Source organism: Cyprinodon variegatus, unplaced genomic scaffold, assembly GCF_000732505.1.
Source record: "Cyprinodon variegatus isolate N-32 unplaced genomic scaffold, C_variegatus-1.0 Scaffold1037, whole genome shotgun sequence".
Taxonomy (NCBI): domain Eukaryota; kingdom Metazoa; phylum Chordata; class Actinopteri; order Cyprinodontiformes; family Cyprinodontidae; genus Cyprinodon; species Cyprinodon variegatus.
The window spans coordinates 187,907-207,939 of NW_015151490.1; the positions used below are offsets into that span (position 1 = coordinate 187,907).

General features: G+C 37.7%; 2 protein-coding genes across 2 annotated transcripts in view; both read right to left on the minus strand.

Annotated features, from left to right (window-relative positions):
* Nucleotides 1-23: 23 nt before the first annotated feature.
* Nucleotides 24-10,324, minus strand: LOC107100965 (cryptochrome DASH-like). The gene is made up of 14 exons (XM_015399677.1): nucleotides 10,147-10,324; nucleotides 8,105-8,277; nucleotides 7,435-7,528; nucleotides 5,942-6,072; nucleotides 5,700-5,848; nucleotides 5,459-5,547; nucleotides 5,284-5,357; nucleotides 5,086-5,175; nucleotides 2,485-2,564; nucleotides 2,337-2,396; nucleotides 2,072-2,229; nucleotides 1,797-1,916; nucleotides 1,440-1,616; nucleotides 24-1,088 (listed from the first exon to the last, which is right to left on the minus strand). The coding sequence occupies exons 1-14, from the start codon at nucleotides 10,207-10,209 to the stop codon at nucleotides 981-983; spliced, it is 1,566 nt and encodes a 521-aa protein (XP_015255163.1). The 5' UTR covers nucleotides 10,210-10,324; the 3' UTR covers nucleotides 24-980.
* A 2,212-nt stretch (nucleotides 10,325-12,536) lies between these two features.
* LOC107100967 (mitogen-activated protein kinase kinase kinase 3-like) overlaps nucleotides 12,537-20,033 on the minus strand; it is a 50,937-nt gene continuing 43,440 nt past the window's right edge. Inside the window, exons 17-18 of the mRNA XM_015399680.1 lie at nucleotides 17,573-17,750; nucleotides 12,537-14,796 (exon numbers count right to left, since the gene is read on the minus strand). Coding sequence (XP_015255166.1) covers nucleotides 14,568-14,796; nucleotides 17,573-17,750 — 407 coding nt within the window. The 3' untranslated portion in view covers nucleotides 12,537-14,567. The remainder of the gene's footprint in view (nucleotides 14,797-17,572; nucleotides 17,751-20,033) is intronic.

Consider the following 20,033-nt stretch of genomic DNA (forward strand, 5'->3'; position numbering starts at 1 on the left):
GCCACCCCTCAGTGTACATTGGTTATTACCTGCCTGGCCACCCTTATAAAAAATTTCTGGCTACGCCTCTGAAGCTAAAGATCAAACTGGATGGCAAGAATCTGTGTAGATCCATTTCCACCCCACCGATTCTGTTGATTGGACGGTAATCTGGTCAGTCTCCTAATGGCTGTTAAACCTTTGACCCAAGTGATCTCCAGCCTCCATCAGGTTGTTTTATAGCATTACATAATATTTGGATGCACCCATCTTCTGTTCAAAGTCCTTGCTGAAGAACAGCATCCCCACAGCACCATTCTGCCACCACTGTGTTAAACCTGTGTTTGGGGTGATGTGTAGTGTGCACCTAGTGTTTTTGCATTAAAGCTAGGAGGACTTTAGTGTCATTTGACCACATCACCATCTAATTTTCTAACTTGCTTTTTTCATCTTTGCGGATTTAGCAAAACTAGAAGGGACTTTGTTTTTGTTTTTAAGGAGCCTTCTACTTTCCGCTGTTGCATGAGACCAGAATTGTGGAGTAACTGGCCAATAGTCGATCTGTCAATTCAATTTTCAGCAGCTTCCATAAACCTATTGACATTTGCTGATCCTCTGGTTAATGCTCTCCTTCTTAAGTCTGAACGCCTTGTTCTGGTAGGCTTCTCATTTGGCAGTGCTTTTTTTAAGGTTTTTTTTATAGCAGTCCCAAGAATGCAAAAACAAATGCACATAACATTTTTATCATTTTTATTTAAAAAAAAAATGTTTCTTTAATTTCGCTACTTTGTGTTCAACTGTAACTTAAAATCCTTATAGAATACACAGATGTAAAAAGGTTGAGGTATTACTTGCAAGGCATATTTGTATCGGTTCAGCTTTCATGAGCTAAAAGTAGCCTTTTTCTACTCAGATGACTTCCTTTATAGGCTGTGTGAAAATTGACGACATGACCCAGAATTTAGATCTTAGGTTTCATTCCTCCTCTGCAGCGCCACGTTTCACAGGTTTTTACTTTTGGAGAAATAGAAGTCGATGCCTCTGTCTCTGTGCTGTTTGGGATGGTGCGACGGGCCTTTCTTTCCTTTTGGTGATGGTCCTGCACCGCTCTGAGGAAAAAAAAAAGGTCAACAATTAATATTCTTTAGGGTGAAAGTTATTAACAGTTCATACATGATTAAAATCTAGCTAAAGTGTTTGATTGCAATTTACGGTTAGTTTGCACATATCACAACTTCCATATGATAACTAGGAGCTCTGGCATTGCACCATGTCAAATAACAAATTAGCGATATTAATTGATAAAAACCATAAAAAATGTAGATTATCAAACATTACTATTTTCTTTCCAATTACTGTCTTACTAAGCACATGTGCTCCCTCACTATTGTTTGCAACTGTTATCAACAGAAGTGTCTTTCCCGCCTGGTTTTCACTTCCTCTTTCTAAGAAACCCGTACCGGTTTCTTGCCAAAATGTCGGCTCCATTCAGGCGCAGTGACCATGGGGGTTGGGTAGGTCTCACCGAGCGACACTCCAGCGTGTGACAGTGAAGCTGAGCTCAGGTTCCAGGGTGTGTGAACGTCAGGGCCCCTGATAGCACCTAACTCTGGGACCCACCGTCTCACGTACTCCCCCTAAAGAACAGCCATTAGAAACAGGTTATGCATTGTCAGATAAAACCTGCTTTCCTCACACTTTGATTTGCTTCTGATTATGACGCAAAGTGTGACACAATTTGCAATCACACAGATCACTGAAAAAAAGAAAAGAAAAAAAAAAAGGCTAAAGGAGATAGAACTTCTTTTGAAACCTACATTGTTGTCATAGTCGAGGGCTTGTTTGATCATGTTGAACTTCCTGTTCTCTCTGGGGTCATTTCCTATACCAGCGCTGTAGAGCCAGTTCCCATAATTGCTGCAGACATCATGATCGATCTTATAGAGAAAATCAAACCAAAGTAAAAATACATAGCAGAAATATTCAAAAATCTGTGCAAAAAGTGTATATATACACATATATATATATATATATATATATATATAAATGAAACATTGTGGTCTGATTAACTAACTGATACGTCACAACGTACCAGCAGGTATTCAAACCACTCAGCTCCCAGTCTCCAGTCAAGGCCCAGATCCTTTGTGAGGAAGCTTGCAACATTCTGGCGCCCCCTGTTGGACATGAAGCCCGTCAGCGCAAGTTCTCTCATGTTTGCATCAACAAAAGGTACGCCTGTCCGTCCCTCTGCAAGTGGGAAAAGAAACACACAAAAAGAAGAGAAAGATACAAACACCGTTTAAAAGATCTTCAACATACTTAAATATTATAAACAATATGTTAAGAACTCAAACCTTTCCATGCATCAAACAGCTTTGTGTCCATCTTCCATGGAACTGACTTTCCTTGAAGCCCTAAAATCAAATTAAAATGAAGTATTTTCAAATTTAGGGCCCATATTTACTAAATTATTAAACAGACTTAAATTTGTTTCCATTTCACCTTTCAGCTGAAACATTTTGTTTCCATATTTAACTCCCACAAACTTGAAGTAGTCCCTCCACAAAAGCTCAAAAATGACCCTGCAAAAGAACAAGAAAAAACAAGATAGTCAAAGCATCCTGACTGGATTGTATGTGGGGTGATACACAGCGCCTTGCAAAAGTATCCTCTAAACTTTAAAAATGTTTTTCACATCGCTGTGACATAAAATCCAGCCAGCTTTATTCTGATATTAAGCAACTCTGGAGGAGCTAGAGAGAAACCCAAGGCTAATAGAAAAGCTGTTAATGTGTCTTAGTTAACCTCGTAAATCAGGTGTCTTACTTATAAAGCTTGTGTATGCACAATAAAACAAGGCCTGCAGCTTGCATTAACATACATTTTAGAGGAAGGACAAATGGCAACACAGACAGGGGGGGACTAAAGGAAGGAAGTAAGAAAGGTCTTGATTGGGCTCAGATATTCAGTTTAATACCTTAATACGTTTTTTAGTGATGGACTCTGCAGAAAGTTGCCGACCTCTTCACACCATGCCGTTCAGCATGTGCTCCATCAGTTTATGTGGCCTACCTACCACAAGGCTGAGCGGCTGTCATTCCCAAACACTTTTATTTTCTTATTATGCAGCCAAGAGCTAAATGCGGAATAATTATGGGCGAGGAAATTTCACAACTGGATTTGTTGAACAGGTGGCATACTATCAAAGTTCCTCGCTGGAATTCATTGAGCTCCTAAGCGCGAGCCATTTGTTCACAAATGTTTGCAACAACAGGCTGCCTGCTGAGGTGCTTGCTTTTATAAAGCCGTGTCCATGGAAGTGATTGGAACAGCTGATTGCAATAATTTGGATGCGTGAAAAAATACTGTTGGAAATATGGTGTATAATTTGACACAGGATAAATGAGAACCTGTAACGCGCAGAAAAAACAGCCTCTAAGCTAGGCCAGACATTGGAAATGGGAATAAAAAGGCCAGGTCACACTGTCTGCATCTGACTCTGCAAGCTAATAGTGTTTATAAAGAGGCTCCTGCTACTTATAGGTTTAGGGGATTCTGATCTGTGGCATATTTTACCCCTCAGACCCACAAATTGAAAGCATGTCCTGCATTTCACTGGGTCTGATTTTAACAAAGAGAAAATAAATAAATCCGATATTCATATACATACACACAAATAAAATTATTCCAGAATTTCCCAGAAGGAGTAATCCTGAGAGATAAATCAAGTTGAGTCTAAGACCAAGTCTATATGCATAAACTCTCATTTCAATAAATAGATATCACAAAGTGCTGCTTTTCTCCATCTTGGGCTTTTTTTTTCTTCTTTTTCTTATTAGATGTGTAGAGCACAGACACAAGGTGCTTCCTGGTCACCAGCTCCTACCAGCGCCCTCTACAGGAATTAAGCAGAATCCTCCATTAATGAACTTCCTGCCTGAAACCATTTTTTAAGGAAAAAATAGTTCTTTAAATTCATCTTTAAATCTGACATATCAAAGACTGGGAAAAATATTAATTAAGTCTTCAAAGCCATTGTTAACACAATGAGTCCCACGTTTTTCTGCTCACAATACTTCCTCCTAAAGCTGAAACAATTAATCAGATTAATCGATTATTGAAATAATGGTCAACTAATTTAGTAATTGATCCATCGTTAACTGGAGGGCAGAGACTCCGAAACATGCCTTTAGCTGACAGAGCAAGTCGCTTAGAGCAGCTATCATACAGGAATTGCAACAGAAAAAATATATAAAGATTTGGCTTTTAAGATGAAAAAGTTTTTTTGTCTGTCAATATTCTCAATCCAGAACTCCACAAATGAAACAGTTTTAGTTTCACCTGGTTTAATTTCTTAAAAAGTCTTCTTTAAGGATCCTTTGGCTATCAGATTATTAATTGATTAATCAAAACAAAAATCAACAGATTAATTGATTCACACAATAATCGTTAGTTGCAGCCTTAATAATTCCTTTCATTTCTTTTTTTTGCCACTACTGTAGCTACCCAACATATTTATCCTCTTCTTAATCTCACTTATTATTACATCTATTGCCCCCTCAGTTAAACTACCCCCCTTGAAAAATGAAAAAATGTTGATCTGCTGTTTATTAAAAAAAAAAAAAAACTATGATTTTTAGGAAGGGTTCCACTTTATGGCTAAATGTGGACACAAACAAGATGAGGAACCTTGAAGTACAGCTGTGGTAAATTGCATGCTGGGCAGCAGCATGCTCATAGTTTTATAGATGTACTTTTACATGCCATTTCCTCATTTTGTGGTAAGATACACTTTTAGTAGCTATTCTACTGAAATCTATCTACTCTCTATCAGGAGTAAAAGCTGTTGTTGAAAGAAAGTCAGAAGACCTGCTTGGTATTCAACACAGGTTATGTGGGGGAAACAGGAAGAAATTAAGATTAAGTTCTGTTTAGGAAGATTCCCTGAAAACAACTGCTATGTTAAGACATGGGGATGGATGCAGCATGATGTGGGGTTACTTTATCAAAGTCTGTGGCTGTATTTTTGTAAAAGTTTAAACACTCTGAATACTTTTGCAAGGTACTGCATCAGAATATTATGATTTAAGTGTGAATACTGACCAGTAGGTGCTCTGATTGGCTGTCCGCTCCCGCTCGTACTTTTTGATCTGATGGTAAATGTACCGCGGAGAAATGCATCCCAAAGCCAGCCTGCATAGCACCGAGGTGGGATCATTAGAAACACATTAGAGAAGCAAAAAGGAGTAAATGAAAACCATCAGAGATGAAGGAGCAGTGAAAACTATTTAAAAAACTCACCATGGTGAAAACTTAGTGGAGTAATCCACTCCGATCAACCCGTTACGAGTCTCTTTGTAAGTCGCCACTGCATCCTACAAAAAAAAAAGGCAAGAACCATTATGTTACTTCCAAATTTTAACTGCGATACACAGAAAAGCGGTTTGTATTTTCCCCCAATGAATGTTGTACTCACAGTGTCCCAGAAATAGTGCTGGAGTCTTGCAAGGACGCTGCTTTCTCCTCCAGCGCATGGGAAAGCTGAGCGAGGGTCACTCACAGGCTCTGGATGATTAAACAGCAAGTCCATTTGATTATCAGAAACAATTCTCTAATGTAAATAAATAAAAAAGCTGTCCCACACCCTCTCAATAAAGAGAGTCACACTCAGCAGTTTGTGTACTGATTACATATATATAATACAGAGCATTATTCACCGGTCTGCTGAAGGTCCTCTGCTGTGGGAATAGCTCCTTCTTCCAACCCCGGGGGAAGAGGATTCAGCCTCTCAGGGGTTGGCAGCACAGGCCTCACCCTGCTCTTACTCTCCACCGCTTTTCTGAACTCTGTGTAGACATCAGGTAGCCTGCAACCGTGGGCGACACACATTTCTACAACGTCTTTCAACACCAGGAACGTCTCAATTAATCGAAGTCATCTCATTACCACCGACTCACACCTGGATATATGTGGAAACGGTAGATCCTCTCTGTGGTACAGCGTGGAGCCCCAACAGGTGTGAACTTGCACCTTTAGCTGAGCACAGACTTCCTTCACCTTTTTCTCCACATTCAGCTCTTCTGAAGCAACCTGGGATTGAACACATGAAAGAAAAGAAAAAAGGTTTTATACAAAAATCTTACTAAATTCTTCAATGCTTATAATCCTATGGTGACATTTGGTCATATTGCAACTACAACTTTTATTGTGTTTACTTAGGAATTTACATAAATAGATCTACAGAAAATTGTAGAAATAGTAGAAAAAGAACACATAATTTTATATTTAATTGATCAATATCTCATGGTCGATAATCGATATTATTATACATCTTCCAACACTTTGTGAACACTGTGAAAACAGCCCAATCCTACACTGGATCTTTCTCACTTCCCCTCCTGAAACAAAAATGGCGACTATGGCGTTGACTAACCATCTTTTTGCTAATCGATGAATGTGTTGATTATTGCTTTTTATAAAAAAATCGGATAGGGAAAGGTTGCTTAAAATTTTTTTTTTACAGAATTCAACCAGGTGAAACTAAAACTTCTCTACTTGAGTAGTTCTGGATAGAGCACAATGATGGACAAATAGTTTTTATCTTAAATGCAAAATGTTTATCTATTTTCTTATAATCTTTGGTATAATTTTTGCCCTTAGTGGATTTCCCTGTCAGCTAAAAGCATATTTTAGAGTCTCCAGTAAACGATTAATCAATTGCTAAATTAGTTGATGATTATTTCAATAATACATTTATCATGATTAATCTGATTAATTGTTTCAGCCCTAATGGCCGCTACATGGAAACATGATATTTTTAAAAATGACCACCATTGGTCGATGAAGTTAATGCTGCATGCCAATTACCTTTATTGTTCTATTTGGAAAAGTTAAGCCCAAGCTTTCCATATCTAGACTAAATAATTGTTGCTCATTCTTCTTTAAGAATAATTATCTCTGCAAAGCGCTTTCTCCGTTTTGCAACAGGTTTTCTAACTGATCTAGGTCTGGACTTCCAACTCATGTATAAGTTTTCTTCTCATCAACCCATCGAACCTCTGACTGTTAGCTAGAAGGTCAATCTCTGCCTTCGCCTTCAGTCTATTTCAGCTTTTAACAGGTTTTGTTATCCAGTGAATCTTCTCTGTCCCCTGCTGAAGAGGGGCTCCCTTACAGCCCGATGCTGCTACCACCACCGTGTTTCATAATAGGGGTGTGTTCAAGGCAAGTTTTTTTCCTCAACACTTAAGATCCCTTTGCTGCTTCTCTGAATAAAGCTCTCCTTGCTTTGCTAGGAGAAGCTACAGCTAAACACCTACAATTAACAGCTTTCTATGTGTAAAAGAAAATATACAAAATCATGTATTATTCTAATTTCACCACATAATCATGCAAAACTTAATGTTGGTCTGCAAAATAAATAAATAAAATTAAATAAAATACACAGAATACCTCTTCATGGAAAGCCACACTGCTAACGGAGCCGAGCTGCTTGATGAGGTCAGCGACCACCTCCTCCGGTTTACCCTTCCTCACCACCAGATTGCTGTCACACACACAGACACACATACAAAATAAAATAAACAAGCAGACCCACACATGGCATAATGCCACACAGCTGCATCCTGGGCAGAGGGGCGAATGGATGGAAAAAAGTGATGGGAACAATGTGTGCAGCAGCAATGCTAGACCCAGGTGTATCCTGATCCTGTTCAAAATGTGTCAGGGCAATCCTAGAAAGCCAAGAACATTTTCTGCACATTTTACAGCTTAGAATGACTTAAAGAAACCTGGGGTCTAGTAAACAGTGTTTATTATCTCAGAGTTCTCAGTCGTTTTATAAATATACAATACTGAAGTTCAAAATGAATATCTGGCAGATATTTCTAGAGTGTGCAGGTGTTTAATGTGAATGAGGAAAAAAGAGGTAGAGCACATGGAAGGAATGAAAGGATGAAAGGGAGACGAGGTGTGAAGTTAATAAGAACAGCAGACAGAAAGGAGCAACATTTAAGGTAAAAACCAAGGATGGAAGTGAAGAGGAAGGGACTAAAGGAAGGGCAAAATGAAGAAAGCATCACAGGAAGGAAGAAACTGAAGAAAAAAAAAAGGGAAGACCAACCTTCCCTTGCTGAGCAGCGTGTTTCTAAGGTCTCTGACGCTCTCCAGCAAGAAGCGCAGGCGGAAAGGCCCAGTCTTTGGCAGGTTGAAGTTATACGTTCCCACATAATGTCTCGGGTCAAAGCAGTACAGAGGGACTATATGCTCCGAGTTTCTCTGAGCCCAGTGGAAAAGCTGCAATTAAAGAGCACAGTCTCAGGATTAATACACATCTCTGGGTAGACTGAACTAAACACAGTGAAAACATAGTTGAATATTAAATAATGTATTTTGTGTTTAAAAACATGAAATCTAACAATTTTTCTATAATTTTCCAACAAAATCACTTATTGGATAGAGGACTATGCCCCACTTTAGAGGAAGAAAGACTTTACCTGCTGGAAAATTTTCACAGTCTTTATAAAGACCCCAAACATAAAGTCATCTCCATGGAATCTATAGAGATGCACATGAATACTCTCAAAGAAACTTTCTAAACTATATTGGGAAAGCTGCAAACAGCATGTTAGCTGCTGACTAGATGCAGACTACTTGAGTTGAAAGCCGTTAAATTAACCAAGCTAATGCCAGCTTATTATTCTCCCAGTGCTGATCTGTAAAGAACAACATCCATACAACCATGCCAATAACTATTAAACACAACGGGCATGTTTTTGGACTGTGGGAATAAAGCTGGAGCCAGGAGAGACGCCTCACACAGAGGGACAAAATCCAAAATAAAATAAAAAAAACAAAAGAAAAAAACAAAAAAACACTGCAGGATTCATACACCAACAGAACAGCAAAATAAAACGTTTAAAGATTCTGCCATTTTCACCTGAAAACTACTATTACATATAGAAGCAGAGGTGGTTTGTACTCCGATATATTTACATTAAAAACATTTTGAAAAAATATTTACTCTTAGAAGTAGTATTACTGTAAAGTACTTCTCAATTTTACTTAAGTAGTATTAATGTGTAGTATCACTTCTCCTGCTTGAGTAACTCGGGTGAAAAAGCAAAAAGACATAGTGTCAATGGAAATTCTCCACCCTCTTCCTAACAAATGTACAATTCTCGCTGCAAGGATTGGTTTAATTAGTTTTATGTTGTTTCTTTAGTAAGAATTGGTATTTTTGTAATAATTTTATTCACTTATACCTTTTCAGTTTATTTTAGTCTTTAAAATACCAGAACCTTCACATAACACCTGTCTGACTACATAGTTTCTACACATTAACTATGTGTGTAACATGATTCAGTAGCCTATTTTTACCAAACACTTTTAATCTTACTTGTACGGAAGAGGATTAGGGCCACTGAAAAAATAAAGTTAACTGATTTTTAAATATTATTTCAGTTTAATATGGGGAAAAAAGTCAGAATTCTGACTTTAATCTAGCCTTTTTTTAGATCCAAAATTCCAAGATTAAAGTCAGAATTCAGAAAAAAAAGTGAGAATTCAGAGATTAAAGTTCAGAATTCCCATTAAATTAAATAAAAATTTAAAAATAAACTTTTTTTGTTATTTCAGTTGACCCTAATCCTCTTTCGTATACTTAAGTAATTTCTTGAAATATTTATTTTTACTTATACTTGAGTAAAAAAAAAAATATATATAAATAAATATATATATACACACACACGTTTAAGTAGTGCTATTCTTGCTTTGGGTACTCTATACACATCTGCTTGTTTGATATAATATTTTAGTTTGGGAGTGTTAAATTTAAACATATTGAATGTTCTCTACTAAGAGACAAACATAAAGGAGTTTTTTTTTTATTTTTTTATTGTTGAAATGTCAAACTAAGGGCTTTTATTTTTTATTTTAAGAGGAAGCTTTTATTCTGAAGGAAATGGTCCCCCGGAAGTAAACAATTTAACTCCTTGTGTAATTTGAAGCGCTTTAAATAGTAATACTTTCTCAATTCACCTTTAAATAAAGCGGTTGTGCAACAAAATGATCCCAAACTAAAAATAGTAGCTAGGATTTAATTTACCATCTCCGTAAAACAAAGCCTGAAAATGTAAACATTTGATTCCATGTTTATGTTCTTACCTCGTTGTCATGAAGGCGCAGGTCGTTCCTTAGCAAACAAATTACTGTGCGAGAGGCTGACATTGCAGTTAGCTAACAGAAGAGCACAAGTCTCATGTGAAAAATATGAAAGCTGTAGTGAGAAGTGGTGAGCTTGTCTATATGTGGCTGCTCCTGTTCTTCTGCTGCTGGTGATGCGTTCAGGGTCACGTTTCAAGGCACGTTGTTACAAAACCTCAGCTTTTATAAGAAGGTTTCCTAACAGCTACATGGCGCCAGTTGTAATTAAACTTTACTTTGAGTTTCAAAAGATTAAGATTTGATTTTTATTTTGTTTGTTGTTTTTATTTGCATTCGCTCATTTGTTTCTATATGGTTAATGAAAATATATATATGAAAGAAAATACATATAAAATATGTTGAACTTGAATTTTTTTTTTTCTATTCACCGAGATAGGTTTTTATTATGGTTTAAGCAGTATTTTATTTTTCCTCAGCTGAAGTTGAACATTTTGTGATAATGATAAGGAAACTACTGACCATCTGTTTTTCAGGGGCAGAGCTAGAAAAAGAATACATGGGTGGCCAGGAAAGGAACTAAAGGGTGGCTGAAATCTGATACCAGTTTAGGGTCAGTCTGCACTAACCACACTGTACTAACTGGAAAATGAATGAAAAACATCTGTATTTTCCAAATAAATCAGTAGGAACAGATCGGATTTGAAATGAAGCCCTTGATAACAAATCTACACATTTATACGTTATGTAAATTGGTTAAGGTTTGCCAAAATACACACATGGTTGATCTTTACCTCTAATTTGATAGAAAAGCTTTCCCTCCTCTATAAAGCACAAAGCCTAATTATGAAAATAGCATTTATGTTTCTGTCTTATTTAGTAGGTTGAATAATTAATTACCACTTCCACCGTTTTTAGACAACTTCTTGTTTTCCTCTAAGACATAGGTAGTAAATAGGTGTGTAGAAAAAAATCGATTTGGTGATATATCGATCTTTCAATTCCAAATATCTATAAAAAAACAAAACATTTTTACCTCAAACAATGAGGGGAAATTGGGCTAATTCTGCACTGCCACTGGCAGATAGTGCAGGGAGCCCTTTTGCTGTGCGGCAGAGCATCATATGTGAAGTTGAGGCCGTCAGAGTGATGAACATATACAGCACTTGCTTTTTTATTTATACATTTAATTTTGAAAGCTAGGAAAAATATAGCAATATATAGTGATATTGCAATATCGTGATAATATTGTGTTGTTACCCAAGTATCGTAACACGTATCTGATCGCATCAACCCTAGTGTTAAAGTAAGTTCTAATGGTAATTATGGCCCAATCCCAAACCGGCCCCTAAGCACTTCCATCTTTCCAAAGATGCAGCAAACTAGCTTCAATCTGTGCACTCCATTCCAAAATGGAAGGTCCTCTGTGAAATAGTTTATTTGACCATATACATTTGTTTTAGGAAAGGGGCAAGTGATTAATGCTATGTGAATCTGCGCCACAGAGCTACAGCCACACACGGGGAGTCGCTGTGTTGCCATAGCAATGACTTGTTTCCTTTTCCGTTTGAGGAAAGAGGCCGTCCCATTCTCATTTATACCCCCCCACCTTCAATCAAGGTGCCTTCCACAGCTTAGGTAGGGTAGGGCTTAGGGGTGGTTTGGGATTCAGCCAACATACTTGGAAAATCTGTAATCCACAAGTTAAGGTTTCAGAATTTGACTCTCTAATACCGTGATTTAATCAAGTTTTTTTTTCACTTTATATATTCCCTTAAAGTAAAACAAGAAGTTAAGGCTAAAAATCTTCTCAATATCATAAATAAATACAATCTGATAGCATGAAAACTTGTAGCTGTATAATTGATCTATTTGTTTAATCAGTTTTTTTTTTTTTTTTAACTTATTTTACTTATGTCTTACATATATATGTACATTTTCATGTTACCCAAATGTCTACAATAAAATGTTACATTATACTACCGGTACATTGTTTTATTATTACATTATATAACCATGTCATATAATGTAAATATTATGTTAAAATAAATAACATAAATATTTATATTATTGTTATTATGAGAATATAAATCTGGAAACCTTCATAATAATAGTTTACATTCAATGTTAGATGAATATGTTATTTATGTTAGAAATAAAGTTATAAAAGTATTCATTTATAATAATAACTAAATAGTAACTAATGTTACTCTGCCTCCTATGCATTTGCTTGTAAAATAATATTCACATCAATCCTATTTTCACCTTATAAGAGTAGGCCGTTCGTTTTGTGCAGATTTTTTTATATTTAAAAGAAAAATAAATAAATAAAATCATGTGATCAATGAATGTGAAACATAAGAATAAAGATATGACACCGTAAAACAGTCGTAGAACTCAGATTTATTAAGTTAAATGTACAAAAGATGGATTACTTGATACATTTCATGTTTCAAGGCTTTGTCATCTCAAACAAATCAAGCTCTGTCTCAATCAAAAGCCTTCCAGTCTTTTTATATCGCCTGCCAATTCTCAGACATTCCTACACATTCTAGTTGATCTTTTTTTCTACTTGCAGTACAGTCTGCTGTATAACTCAGACTCTACTCATCAAATAGATCTGTTTATAATGCATATAAAAGTGCAGAACAATATATGTACAGAATAAGTGAACTTCAGTGAACCCTGGATGTGCTCTTAACAGAGCGACAGGGAGGCTCTTGGCTTTGGCAGTGAGGGTCTTTGTTTTTAAAGAGAAACTGATAAGGCACTAATAAGGGTTAAAGACATTTGATCGCTCCTTAAGTGCCGCTGTATCATAGCTGCATCTGAGTTTTCAGCTAAAGAAAACTCTTCAGTTCTGTGGGGGGGTCACACACGCTCTGTTTGATTAGAGCTAAAGGAAAGCGCGTCTGGATTGTGGACTGAACTTGCAAACCAAATCAGAAATTCAATCTGCTTTCCTTAATGCAGGGTTCTTATTAACAGTCTGGTTTAAGTGTTTCCAAGGTCTCAATCTGGAAAAGTATGGGAAAATGTTCCCATTTCTAGATTTTATTCCCTGTTCCGCTGTCTAAAAGTAATTTATACATTTATCCTTTCATCCATCAATCAATAAGATCTATTATCTCCTTTATCCATCTCACCTGCCCATTTTCTTTCCATCTGAACATCCACCCATCCATTTAACTTTCCAGCCATCCACACACCTTTTCATCCATTCCACTGTTCATCTAACCATTCATCCATCCCATTGCAGAAAGTTCAAAGTGAACTGTTAAATTCATACTTTGCTTTTAAACATAGGTTCAATAGGACCAAGAGATCCAGAATGTGAGCCTGGAAAAGTCCAAAACTGTTATGGAACCCTGTGGACATTTAAAACACCACAGTAACGTCAATGCATCTGGTTCAATCTGTGCAGTCCAAAGTGCACAAAGCTGCCATAACGGAGAAAAAGGCTTCAGGGCTTTGAGGTGAACAAAAATAAAACAATTGGCTGTGACTAATACTGCATGTTCTGCAAATCTTCTTTGGCCAATGAAAAAATGGAACAAGGCTCACCTGACGGTGAGATGGAATGATGATATCTGACTCAGACAGCAGTGCTGTTATTGCTTCAAAGACATTGCACACAGATGCAAATGTTGTTGTCGAAATTCAACATAACAAAAAAATAGAAAAATATCTCCTCAGCTGATTATCTCCAACATGTAAATGTTTGAATACATGACATCAAAGTGCAACATTTTTTTTTTTAAATCCTTCTAAATTGGGAGTTTGGAGTGCTAATAAAGAAAGGAAAGGCAGTTAGAAAAAAAAAAAGACATTCATACTTACAAATTGCTTTTGTAAGGCCTTGACAAAAATGCATTACTTTTGTCCAAAAGGTGACTGTAGAAATCGGATCAAAAATGACCGTTCATGTGGTATAAAAAATATTTTTCCATCTTAAATTCACTCAGCAGTTTTAAGCTGATGAGTAAGTTACAGTACTATCAGGTGTGAGCTGCATCACCATTAAGTCACAGTGTCAACTTAACGTGGATACGCTGAAATGAGACGATAAACGGGCTTGGAGAGACCGTCTCTTTGCTCCACGTTTGGACACTTTTCCTTTTCTCTCCGTAAAGATTGTTGACCCCGATCCTTTGAGACCTCAAAGTGCCATCTTAGCGGGCCCCTTCTGAGACATCAGCTATGGACACCTGAGGTCCACCCGCAGTCAGCTTTGCCTTACGGCATACAGTCTGTGTTGAGCAGGGTTCTGAGAACTGAAGGAGGCATAGGACAGGGAAGATGGAGTGTTTCTGAACCCTGGAACCGGGTAACGCGAAGAAGGGGAGGACCCAGGACCATATAGACCATGTAGGTGGGCAGGGAGGTTTGGGGGGGGGGGGCTGGTGGAGACTGGTGGAGCTTCATCAGAAGCTACCCTGGACAAACGGGTGGCTGAGCAGAACATCTGCTGTTGGGCGCCACTTCTCCTCCACAAACACCTCCCGCAGGAAGTCCCTACAAGATTCGGACACGCCCTCTGGCAGCATGGGCTTGGTGGGCTGGGTGGCGATCTTAAAAATGGCGGCCATGGCCTCGTACTCGGCCCAGGGAGGTTTCTGAGTCAGCATTTCAACAACAGTGCAGGCGACGCTCCTGAAGAAGAGCAACACAGGAAAATGGATTAGTCATTAATTTACCAGAATACATTAAATCAAAGTATAAGTTTTGACTAAGACATTATTATTATATTTCAATTCAAATAAGCTTCACTGTCTTGCATAGTTTTTCACAGTCTTTCCAAAGCATTAATTGGACTTCAGCTCATCTATTAGCTTAACGTACTCTTAAATGACTCTGGACAGAATTTTAGTCACATTAGAAACTTCCTAACCAATCAAAGACCACAAGTCCCAGCTTTTTAAGAAATTAACTTTAATTATTAGGGCTTTTAGATCACAGCCTCATATTTCAAAAGTATTGCTTTTTGGTAAACTTTTCAACATTTGTGTATTTTACTGGCATGGTAAGTATCGCAGAACAGTGCATATTTCAGCGTAATGGAAAATGATTTACTGCAGGAATCAGTTGTGAGGTTTTAAAGCAGCATGAAACAAAATAAATAACAATTATATCATGGGGAGGCTTTTCTTTAGCCAGAACAAAAAGCTGCTATCTGATCAGGACTGATTAGAAGATGGAAAGAGTAAGAAGAGTCGCAGGCTATGCCCAAACATCCGCCCTAACCCCTAAATCCCTCAATCACAATATATAATGAACTTGGTTAACTGACCGTTCGGACAGATAATCACTACTGTTCCCTCACCATCGGTCACGTGACTCCGCCTCCCTGCCTGCACCATCCTTGTTACGTGTCGCCGCTGTCAGGTTGCGAAAGTCTATGGCGACAGTGGGCCACTGTGACAAAATCCCATAATGCTTTCCAAGGAGAGCTATCGCAAAGTATTCCCGGATATAGCTGCTTTTCTAGTGACTATGGATTATCACTACCTTTAAGGTGCATTCTGGGAGATTTTGAGTCCACCACTTTTTCATCCACTAGATGTTCAGACACTCATTTAAAACGGCGTAACCACTATAATACTGCCCTATATAGTGATTAGGGAGGACATTCGGACACAGCCACAACCTCTTTTTCAAGTTAAAACAAATTCAGTATAAACCTGCCAGGAGTGTGAAAGTGGCTTGTTGTTTTTCACGTTTGGGCTCACATTCAAACCAGAAAAGCCCGCTAAAGCGTACTTTCCAAAAATCATGATTTTGCTCCTTCTTACGTCATTCTTTGAGGGGCGCTAACATTACCGGAAATGCTGTCACTGTTGCCGTCTCTTTTGCACCAAAAGGGGAAATTCAAACAATCAGGGACTACGTCTAAATGTCTGCCCTAACCACTATATAGGGCACTATATAGTGATTAAGGGATTTAGAGGTTAGGGCGGACATTCAGACACAGCCAGGGGCTCCACTGCAGGCAGTCAGTAAGTGTCGTTGCCTGTGTTACTGTTTTACCTATTTTGTAAAAGTCCAGGAATAATGATAAATGACCATTGGAAAACTGCTAATGTTGCTAGCGCTATACCATCCACATAAACTGACATACACACAAGTGAAATTCATGTGTGCCCTCATGAAAGAAAAGGTCCCGAAAAGGAGTCAGACTGAGCCCTAGTTAATTTTTTTTCTCCTTAAAATTATTAAACAATATTTAAAGACAATTTTAGAATGATTGAATATGTAAAATACTAGGCTTAGACACTTAAAATAAAAAAATAAGAATAAAGAAACATCTTAGAGGAAGCAAAGAACAAAGAGACAGGTGTGGAGCAAAAGTATTTTCATTTCTTAGCATTCAACCAGACCAAAAGGAGAGTCTGAAAAATGAAGTTCTCAAACATTCACCAATTTGACTGATGCCGAGCTGTACTGCAAAGAATGGACAAAAATGGAAGTTCTTAGATGTGCAAACTTTACAGATACTAACCCCCCCAAAAAGGTAATTTCCACCTTAAAAACATGTGCTGCGTTGATCCACCATATGAAATAGTTCTAAAACAAACTTAAGTTAGGGGTTGTAATGTGACAAAAAAAAGACCCTACATTGATTTAGGCTAAATATCAAAAATACCAAAAACAAGATTAGCAGAAAGCAGTATTTTAATTACCAAAACATTATAAAAGCAGTCACCTCACATTAGATGATGCATCTCTTTTAAAAATCTGTGCTGCAAAAATCTAATTTTTTTCTTGATGCAACAATATGAATCTCTTTGTATCGGCACATTTAAGAGTAAAGGAACAATTTATTTATTTATTTATTATTATTATTTTTTTTTAGAATGATGTGATGCAAAATGCTCCTCTAACAACCAAGGATGAGACATTGTCTGCTTTCTAAAGACAGCCTCTGATCTAAAGCTCTTTCTGTCCTGTTTTTAGCAGGTTCTCACACAGTAATGTCAGACAGCGACATTACAGATATTCTTTCATATATACATCCAAATACATATGAGGCTGAAGTTTGAAAAACCTATATAAGCAGTACAGAAATGTCAACAACAAATAAAGCTTAGGAAAAAAAGGTTAAATTGAGAGCTTGTTATTTTAAAACTCTACTTTACATACAGGCATTTTAAGCTCTCATAGACACATTGAAAACATATAGTTCAACTGTTAAGAGTCAAATATCCCAAGTAATACTGATCCCACAGAGTCCTAACTTCGACTTTTATAATGATCTTTATTAGAAAACTGTAAAAGTAAAAATTTAAGGTAATTAAAAAACAACTTATAACCTTTAAGCAACCTTTAAACTGCTAACAGCTGTAACCAGTCAACGCCTATAGACAGCATGCAGTTTCACTGCCTAACTAGGTTATAACATATCCCTGGTGTCATTCCTTGTTATCCTTACCAGACATCAGCTTTCCGGCCGTATCCCTCCCCATTTATGACCTCGGGGCTCATCCAGTAGGGGGTGCCAGTGACGGACTTGATTCCTGTTCCAGACATGCAGATGGTTTGGATCCGTTTGCTGGCTCCGAAGTCTCCGAGCTTCACGTTCCCTGAGGAGTCTCTTAGGATGTTAGCACCTGATGAGACGGAACAAAACGAGCTCAGAGTTTTCCCAGGGAAAGTTAATTTACCCACTGTAATCAATTAAGGTCCACTTCAAGAGCTCAACTAATCTGGGATGCAGCAATATTTGGAATTAACTATTAAAATGCCGACTGAGATCTTGATGCTGTCCTTATCTGCATGCTCCTTTCCCTTTCGCTCCCTGATTGACTTAAACTAAGACAAGTCGACTTGTCGAGAAGTCGACTAAGACTTCTGTCCTCCATCTGTAGTCATTTTCCAACATGTCTGTCCCGTTTCCTTTGGGCACGCCACATATTTGATCAGTGACTAATGTTCGCCACTTGCTTCTCACCCTCCACACCCAAAGAACAAAATCAATAGCTGCAGAGGACTAACACTAAGACTTCCAGCACATATCTGATTACTCAGGTGAACCCACTTGTTTGCCTTTTTAGGAACATTAATGTCACAGATAAAAGTCTCCGCTATGGTGAGCTACATGCAATTTAATGCTGCAGAAAATGCTGCTCCCTGTGTGGTGAAGTGAAGCCATATATTAGAGCAGCGGAGAGTTTTCAAGTGGAAAAATCCCACCCACGTGCACTGTCATGGAGCCTGGCTGCATCCCAGGTGACAAACTAGCCTTTTCTTTTTTTTCTTCTTTCCCTTACTGACACCACCAGACGGGATGTTTCCCTCTTTGGCTGCTGCACTTTAATGAAACAGCGACTCCCAAAGCTGCGGGCAGAAACGTCTGCAGCCTTTCTGTCTGCTGTGGAGCATTTTTTCATACCGGCCAGTTTCACCAGCATGAAGCCTCAGGGGAGGCACTGAAATAGCACCTTTTTCCAGCCTCTTTCTGATTTGGTAAACATTGAGAAAATGAAATGGAAAAATTGTGTCCACAAACTTTACAAGTCATTCATAAACTTCTTCACATTTGATATTTCAAACTTTAAGGTATTTTATTGGAACTTCTTCAGACAAACCCACACCAAGTGGAGAAAGTTTGAGAAGTCAAAGGAACATAATGCAGGGGTTTTCCAAATAAAAATCTGGAAAGAGTGTCCTTCATTTGTTTTTTGATTAAACCGCTTTTCACTGCCATCACAGCTCCAGCCTTTTCAGGTATGTGTCTATTAGCGCTGCACATCTATAAACTAGATGATTCTTTACTGGATTCTGGTCAAGACGTGGCTATTTTTAAACTATTTTTAAATATTTTCACTAAAGTTCTGGTTACGTCTTATAGTTTACCATCCTTTTGGAGGGTGAACCTCCTCCACAGACTCTGCAGGTATTCCTTCCTGTGTTTCCCACTATTTTTCCCTACCCAGCTCACCTTTCTATATCAAAAAACATCCCCACGGTGTAATACTGCCTTAACCATGTTTCACAGTAAGGAAGGTACTGTGGTTGACAGGTGCAAATGTAAATGACGTAATAAGCAGCAAAGACTTGTGATCTAAAGTCTAAAACACGCAAGCACAAAAAAAAACCAATGTAAGAGAAAAATACAGCAAACAGAAACCAGCTGCAAACGAGCAGCTGCTTTGTTTATGGTTGCAGCATTTTTGCTTTTGCATTTGTTTTGTTGATTGTAGGTTCTTGCTTCTATTTTTTAGTGAATCCATCATTTTTTTTTTTTTTTTTGTAGCGTTTTTTTTCTGCTTTTATATTTTGTCTCTGCTTTATCTTTTTTTTGCAGCTCCTTTTTTCGTTTACTGTGCGTTTGCACCTGTTGGCCAAGGACGCCAGGACACTGTTTACGGTGACGCACTGTGTTCTGCCATACATACGGTGTACCTTGTCGGCTAAGACATCTGCTACTGCCCCCTCTTCCACATCAGGATTCTAACCAGCAAATTTTACCAATTAATTAAGCCAAAACTCAAAATTTTATTGAGCAAAATGGCCACAGAAACTGTTTTCAAACGCATACAGTTGTGCTTGAAATTTTACATACCCTTCCTTTAAAGACAATATATATACTAGTGTTGCGCCTATGCCATTTTTTGGCCTTCGATACCGATACCCGGCCGATACCAATGCCATATCGATACCATCTGTTCGAAATTAATGTATGTGTGTATATATGAAGAACTGCAAAATACTTGGATGTGAAATAATTGCCATCATGGCTTTGTCAAGCTACTGCCTACCTTTGTGAAGGAAAAAGACTAATACAAAGTTAATCCAGTAGAAATTTTTATTGCCTACCTGGAATGGGTGACAGTAGTTGAATAAACTTTTGTGTGTGTATATATATATATATATATATATATATATATATA

What these genes read in the sequence shown, in the direction of transcription:
- LOC107100965 (XM_015399677.1), bottom strand. Translation starts at nt 10,209, where the DNA reads ATGTCAGCCTCTCGCACAGTAATTTGTTTGCTAAGGAACGACCTGCGC. An exon ending in AGAGGACCTTCAGCAGACCG is followed by an intron (nt 5,548 to 5,699) that starts GTGAATAATGCT and finishes TTAATCATCCAG; the next exon opens with AGCCTGTGAGTGACCCTCGC. An exon ending in AGCACTATTTCTGGGACACT is followed by an intron (nt 5,358 to 5,458) that starts GTGAGTACAACA and finishes TTTTTTTTGTAG; the next exon opens with GATGCAGTGGCGACTTACAA.